Source organism: Xiphias gladius, chromosome 24 (assembly GCF_016859285.1).
Source record: "Xiphias gladius isolate SHS-SW01 ecotype Sanya breed wild chromosome 24, ASM1685928v1, whole genome shotgun sequence".
NCBI classification, from domain to species: domain Eukaryota; kingdom Metazoa; phylum Chordata; class Actinopteri; order Istiophoriformes; family Xiphiidae; genus Xiphias; species Xiphias gladius.
This window is the reverse complement of record NC_053423.1, coordinates 13455598-13463346: the sequence shown is the minus strand read 5'-3', so window position 1 is coordinate 13463346 and position 7749 is coordinate 13455598. Positions and strand designations below refer to the sequence as shown.

Here is a 7749-nt window from a genome sequence, read left to right as displayed (position 1 = left end):
ATCCTTTATATTTAGGCTACCTTCACTGGTATAAATGGGGAACTTTACATTGAGTGCAGTCTTTTTAGGTTTAGTTTAATGGCCAAATCGTCCACCGCTGTTGGTTGATTATTATGTGGATGTTTTAATAAAGGTTAAGGGCTATAATGAATAATGAAACACACATGTATGTATTTATATATAAATATTAGTAAATCCATAGAGAAAGCATCAGGTTCTGTGTTCTAATTTATGCAAGTGAGCTGCTGGTTGTCATGATTCCGGGTTCTGATATCACAGTGTACACATTCTAAATAATTGTTGGCAGTGAGAGAGAGGCTTCACTTTTGTTCTGTTACTTGAACTGGTTGCATGCTTATCAGAAACTGATCAGTACGCCTTATATTTCTTCGCTCGATTCATTTAAAGAAAAAAAGGGAAAAATGTGGTAAGTACCTTTGCTTGAGTTTCAAAATATTGTCTGGTTTTTGCATAGTAATTTGGTCAAACACTGAAAGAGTTTAACAAAGTCATGGAAGAGAAATACAACTAAGTTTTACTATATTATAAACCTTTTGTCACATTGTCAGGCAACGTCGTGCTCCAAAAGAGGAGCTGCTGTGTTCAGGGAGCAGATTAACTCTGCCCGCCCTGTCCAACAACAAAGGCCTGCTGACCGGCAGACCGCAGCTTCCGGGGAACACAGTGCTGAAGCTTGACGAGGCAATCGCCTGCACCCTGGGCGAAGGTGTTTCACGGGTAAGAAATACCAGCCCATCCTTGCACCATGTTCTTTATATTTTATATCAATAATCTGACTTTTTGAAACCAGAATAAATAAGTCCTTTGCAAAGCGAGCGATGTTGGATGCATCTATTTGGAGAAAATACATTTTATAGGCAAAGTCGCTTGTGCAGTTATTATTAATTTCATTATTATAAGTGTAATCATTTCTGAATGTTTTTTTTTTTTTTTCCTGTAGATCCTCGCCACTCTGCTGCACGATGAGGCATCTCAGCTCTCGGCATACAGAGGTCAGCCAGTGGCAGGCCCGGATATATGAGAGCATTTGGCAAGTGGAACAGGAGATCACTGCTTTGAAGCTGGTACGCATATATACTGTACATCTAAATACCTAGAAGCTACTCATGTGCAAAGGAGGAAAGAGAACGCCGTTAGAGAGGGAAAGAGTGGCTGTACACTCAGTTCAGTAGCTCTCTTTTATTTGAGAAAAACTTAAATCTCGTCTTCAACGTTGCTCTCGTGTGTTCAGGTGAAAGACACGGCCGAGTGCCGCCTCCACGAGAAGCAGTTGTACAGTCAGCTCATCAGTGACTGTCTGGTGCTCAATACAAGTTTGAGCAGAGACGTCCTGGCACAGGACCACATCCTTATTCACCTCAAGAAAGAAGAGCAGCTTACCAATGAGACCAGAGAGCTGCTCCAGAAGCAGATCCGCATCCTTCTCGACAAACTGAGGTCAGACCATCCGAGTTCTTTCTGAATCAATCCTGTTGATTTTTCATGTAATAATAACTTCATGTTAATATCATCCACTAAATTTAAAGGGTTTTCCTGAACCGTATGTCCATATAATGTTAATCTTTTGGGTTTTAATTGTTACAAAACAGACTGAATAAAATAGTAGGGACACCTTAATGCTGAGCTGACATCCAAATTTTTCTTCATCTTCAAACATTCTCAGAGATTTCAAGGCTTCAGTCACTTTGAAGTGCAATTATTACAGAAAACGAGGAATTCAAGCCTCAGTCTGGATTTTTGCTACAGTTTTGTACCAGTCTGGAAACCGTGACCTATATAGAATCTGATTTGGATTTAAAACGTGATCTGAAATCTGCATCTGTTGCATCTCACCTTGTTTCCTAATCCTCCCTCCAGCTCTCTGAAGGAGGTTCGCACTCAGCTCCTGGCAGATTTTCAGGACAAGGGCCAAGCCCCGAGGTCACCACCAAATGCATCAAACACAGGGTCAACCCCCGAGCTCCAGGCTCCTGCCGCTCAATACAAGCCCGACCTCGTCAGCTATGACAAGTGGCTGTCCCACTGCAGGGAGCTGAGGCTGATGGCTGGTAACCTGATTAAAGACTCTTCTACCTTCAGGGGAAACCTGCGGTTCACCCTGGCTAATGTAAGACAACACTGCCACTACCTAAATTCTAAAGCTCACTTGAACACCAGCTTTTAGGGAAAGAGAGCTACGAACATTTTTATGTAAAGCTTCTGTCAGTGTGAGAATGTGCATTCTTCTTGATCTCCAAATGAATGTGTGAACCCTAAAATCTGGGTTCCAGGCTTCATTCAGCTAAGTAACAGGAGAGGGGAGATTACACTTAGACTGAAGTTACGCCATAAAGGATAATTTTGCTATTTTAACCCTTGTTTTTCTTTTCCATTCTGATCGACATTTTGTCAGTTCTTCATCATATAGCCAGAGTAATATTTTTAGTTGGTCCAGAAATATGAACTATGCATGCTTGTCTCTCATCTCCTTGCCGGTGTGTGTGTGACGATGCAGATGAAAATTGCCCAAGAGCGCCAGCGCCGCAGCACCACTGACTCACTGAGGAGAGAGATCAACGAGCTGAGCAAGGTCCAGAATAAAATGATGTGGGAGAGGAAGCAGGTCAGTCAAGTGAATTTTAGTCACAATTCACACAGCCTACCATCCACGGGTTGATTCTACTCCACTTTATGAGATGGTTACTCATTATTTTATGGCTTTCTTTAATCTCCAGATGAAGGATGAGATTTCTGATCTGACCAAGGACATTCAGAAATTGACTGGTCAGATATGGAACTGTGACTCCAAGCTGCATCAGGCCACCCAACGCCTGGACATCCTCAACCAGAGACCTGGACGTGAGCACTGCCTGGACCAGGTAAGTGGCTCACTCAACAGCTGAGATATGATACGGTTGCAGTCAGAAACACAGAAATGAAATAGCCTTTCAGATCTTAGTTGTTGTCACTGTGGAAACGTGGCGGCTTTAACCTTCTTTTTTTCTGTTCCTCCTCCAGCCCTACATCAGCCTCACACTGGAGAAACATGACCTGGCAAAGATGGTGGCTGGACTTAACCCAGTACTGAAGCGCTCCCAGTAAGTCTGTCTAGCAGTAGCTATAGCCCGTCACCTAATGTCTTACTTTTAAATATTTTGACCCTCTTCCGTAAGATATCCTGAATGTATCCATTTTCATGTTAACCCTCAATTCTAGGCGGGACTTGAAGGTTGCACGCAGGCGTCTGAAGGTTCTGGAGGACAAACTGATCACAAATGCTCATAACCTGAACGTGGAGCAGAAGTGCCAGAACCTGCACCAAAGTTTCCTGCCTGCGCTCGACACCACCGTGGTCCTGGCCAAAAAGGCCACGGGCCGCTCCAGCCCTCGAGCCTACTTACAGTAGAGCCTGGCGGAGTGCATTAGCACTCTGCTGCACCCCTGTGGTCTCTTCCGTGCAGTGTTGTAAAATGTAATAAAAAGTCTCAAAGCAAAAATGATATTGGCTAGTTGAGAATCTGTAGGTACCCATCTTTGTTTTCTGCTGGGGATCGAGGCCCCTGTGATTTTGAGTGATAATGTGTTTTTGTTGCATTTTCCCAAAGAAGAACTTGGTGAGTTTGGCCCAGAAACCAAATCATCTAAAAGTTCATTCAGGGGGTTGATGCAAGAAACTGTCTCGTGGTTATTTATTTAGGATTTTTAAAAGTCACATTACCAAAAAGCAGCTGACACACAGTGAATGTGGGGTCTCCTGGGCAGTTGGCTGCTTCCCCCTGTTGTTTACAGTATTTTTAGCCTGAAAATATTTAAATTTGAAGACTTTCAGGAAAAACCCCAAGTGAATAAATGGTTTAGTACTTCACCGCCACCACTTCACTCCCGGACCGGGCAGTGTGAGATGCTTTGAATCAGCATTTAGACTTTAATGTCGGAAGATTAAAATCTACAGACAATAAAACTGAAGAGTAAACTGAAATAATAAAATATCAAAAAAAAAAAAAAATTAAAAGAATAGAACTTCTGCTGGTGTTTGGGAATGGGTGGCTGAGAGGTTATGGTCTGAGTTTTTAAAGTCCCTCTCGGCGACCTGAGAAGAGTCTGCAAGCACACCTGGCGAAGTGTATCAGCGCCGCATCCGAGGTGTGGGGATACCCAATGTAAAGTGCCAAAAGCTTATAGTGGATTTTAGGACACGCGATAATAATCATCCATGTCCACTGGGAGCCACCTGAAGAGTGGGATCCTCAGTACCAGTGACACGCCCCACAGAGAGACTCTGGCAGCACTACCACGGCAGATCCAATGCTGTCAGTACAAGTCGAAGAGCAGACTCTGCCATTTTTGGTTGACACGGGAGCCACCGTCTCTACCATGAAGGCGGTGCCTCCTGCTTCCTTTTCGGATTAATCCATCACACTAATGGGGTTCTCTGGGGAATAGCAGACTCTGCCGATCTCTGACACATCCTTTTGTGCACTCACCCGCCGCCCCCCTGAATTTATTGGGAAGAGATCTGTTGGTGAAATTAGGGGCGTCGATAATGTGCAGTGCGGATGGTTTGGTGGTCACTCTACCGGATGGAACGAAACTGCCATGTTTGGGGCAAGCCACCTCAGGTCAGTACCTCCTACAGCCTGTACACGAACAGTACGCTGACATCTACTGGGGCCTGTTACAGCCGGACACGGTTGAGCGACGAGGTATCCTCTGGGCATACATGCTGTGGAAACCCTGGATCGCCCTCCTGGAGCCCTATATCTCCCCTCTTGATCCCCCTCACGTCACCCTCTTTTACGACAGGCTGCCGACAGATTGGTATCAGGACCAATTCCAGGAACAACTGGATGGTCATGAATGGACGATTGAATCACAAAATATTTATGTGGCACCCCAGGGCGTGGCGGCAGCGGTCCTATTGACTCCCGAACAGGCTGCATGGTACAGGATGGGGGATGAAGCGTCCCCACATGTCTCATTAGCTCTACACCCGCACATCAGGCCAAAGAACTAGGGGTATAGTAAAAGGGCACAGGAACAGGCGGATTGGGTACAAACAACCATCCCACAGGTACACTACTCTCCCGCTTCACGACGACGCATAACTATCAATGCCACCGACACAGCAACCATGGAACACACACATATCACACGTCAACATGGTAGGGAGAAAACAGATCATCACCTGGCAGCACACATGATTGAGTCACTCCCTCAACGATTATGGGCTCAGAGCCCTACTGATGTAGTATGGGCTGGGCACTGGAGAGCACTGGGCTGGCTAGCTCAGAACCTAAGATCACCACTAACGGGGCAGAATAATCCCCTGGTGACAAAATCGGTAACAGGGTAGTCCACCCCTGTTACCAAGCAAGAAGACATCGAAAGGAGGAAAGGGAAACAGCGCTCCCTTCCTGCATGTAGCAAAACCGCTTACCCACGCAAGAATTAAAAGCTAGAAAAATTGATTCAATGTCGCCGCTCAGCTTAGCATTTGTATTTTCTGTTGGATAATTGTACTCATGGTGTTTGGCTGGGGCTTAAGTAGATTGCTATTGACAGGGCACACCCGCTTATAAGTACATATAGAAAAACAGGGGACGACATTAACAGTGTGTGCCGAGATGCCTGTCAATAATACTAAGAACTGGGAGTTGGTGCTTTTACACAAAGGGTTGGCCGCCTGGAAAACCAAGGAAGATAACAGTGTAAATAATAAAGGCTTTCGCTATCTTGGCACATATATTCCGCCGCATAAAGGTATTATGTCGTGGCTATTTCCGCGGTAGGCTAGGATGCTTATACGGCAATCCCGGCTATTGGCATGGCTGACAGCCCTGTCAGTTAGATTGATTGACACTGCGATTCAGGGAAGAACGCAGGCCATGATGCCACCGCTCCTGCCCTTAGAGGAGCACATAGAAGTAACCGACAACAAAGTTAGGCTTAGGGTCGTGGGTGACTTTTGAGTGATCTCTTTGCAGAGATCAAAAGGGGGAATTGTGGGGATACCCAATGTAAAGTGCCAAAAGCTTATAGTGGATTGTAGGACACGCGATAATAATCATCCATGTCCACTGGGAGCCACCTGAAGAGTGGGATCTCAGTACCAGTGACACGCCTACAGAGAGACTCTGGCAGCATCGCTACCACGGCAGATCCAATGTTGTCAGTACAAGCTTCAAGAGCAGACTCTGCCATTTTATGCTGACACGGAGCTGAATCACCGTCTCTACCATGAAGGCGGTGCCTTCCTGCTTCCTTTCGGATTAATCCATCACACTAATGGGTCAAGGTTCTCTGGGGAATAGCAAAGGGTGACTCCTGCCGATCTCTGACACATCCTTTTGTGCACTCACCCGCCGCCCCTTACTGAATTTATTGGGAAGAGGATCTGGTTAGTGAAATTAGGGCGTCGATAATGTGCAGTGCGGATGGTTTGAGTGGTCACTCTATCGGATGGAACTTGAAACTGCCATGTTTGGGGGCAGCCACCCTCAGGTCAAGTACCTCCTACAGCCTGTAGGCTACCGAACAGTGCGCTGACATCTACTGAGGCCTGTTACAAATGGATGACGCACGAGTTGAGGCGTTAATTTGAGGTATCCTCTGGCACATGCTTAGGAAACCTGGATGCGCCCCTCCTGGAGCCCTATATCTCCCCTCTTGATCCCCTCACGTCACCCTTTTTACGACAGGCTGTTCGACAGATTGGTATCAGGACCAATTCCAGGAATTAACTGGATGGTCACATGAATGTACAGATTGAATCACACAAAAATATTTATCTTGGCACCCCAGGGCGTGGGCGGCAGCGTGTCCTATTGACTCCTCGTAACAGGCTGTATGGTACAGGATGTGTGGATGAAGCGCCCTCACATGTCCTCATTAGCCTCCCAGCACCCCGCACATCAGGCCAAGAACTAGGGGTATAGTAAAAGGAGCACAGGAACAGGCGGATTGGGTACAAACAACCATCCCACAGGTACACTACTCTCCGCTTCACGACGTACAACTATCAATGCCACCGACACAGCAACTATGGAACACACACATATCACACGTCAACATGGTAGGAGAAAACAGATCATCACCTGGCAGCACATATGATTGAGTCACTCCTCAACGATTATGGGCTCAGAGCCCTACTGATGTAGTATGGGCTGGGCACTGGAGAGCACTGGGCTGGCTAGCTCAGAACCTAAGATCACCACTAACGGGGCAGAATAATCCCCTGGTGACAAAATAGGTAACAGGGTAGTCCACCCCTGTTACCGAAGCAAGAAGACGAGAAAGGAGGAAGGAAACAGCCCTTCCTGCATGTAGCAAAACCGCGCTACCCACGCAAGAATTAAAAGCTAGAAAAATTGATTCAATGTCGCCGCTCAGCTTTAGCATTTGTATTTTCTGTTGGATAATTGTACTCATGGTGTTTGGCTGGGGCTTAAGTAGATTGCTATTGACAGGGCACACCCGCTTATAAGTACATATAGAAAAAACAGGGGGACGACATTAACAGTGTGTGCCGTAGATGCCTGTCAATAATACTAAGTACTGGGAGTTGGGGCTTTGACACAAAGGGTTGGCCGCCTGGAAAACCAAGGAAGATAACATTGTAAATAATAAAGGCTTTCGCTTGCTTGGCACATATATTCCGGCGACGCATAAAGGTATTAAGTGTCGTGCTATTTCCCCGTAGGCTAGGATGCGTTATACGGCAATCCTCGACTATTGGCATGGCTGACAGCC

At 46.1% G+C, this 7749-nt stretch overlaps 1 protein-coding gene across 1 annotated transcript; it reads left to right on the top strand.

Annotated features, from left to right (window-relative positions):
• The first annotated feature begins 422 nt into the window (after nt 1–422).
• On the top strand, nt 423–3453 carry LOC120786423. Its single transcript, XM_040121867.1, has 9 exons — nt 423–427; nt 570–754; nt 976–1085; nt 1253–1458; nt 1879–2128; nt 2516–2623; nt 2736–2879; nt 3019–3098; nt 3217–3453. Exons 1-9 carry the CDS (start codon nt 423–425, stop codon nt 3404–3406), a joined length of 1278 nt encoding a protein of 425 aa, XP_039977801.1. The 3' UTR covers nt 3407–3453.
• The last annotated feature ends 4296 nt before the right edge of the window (nt 3454–7749 follow it).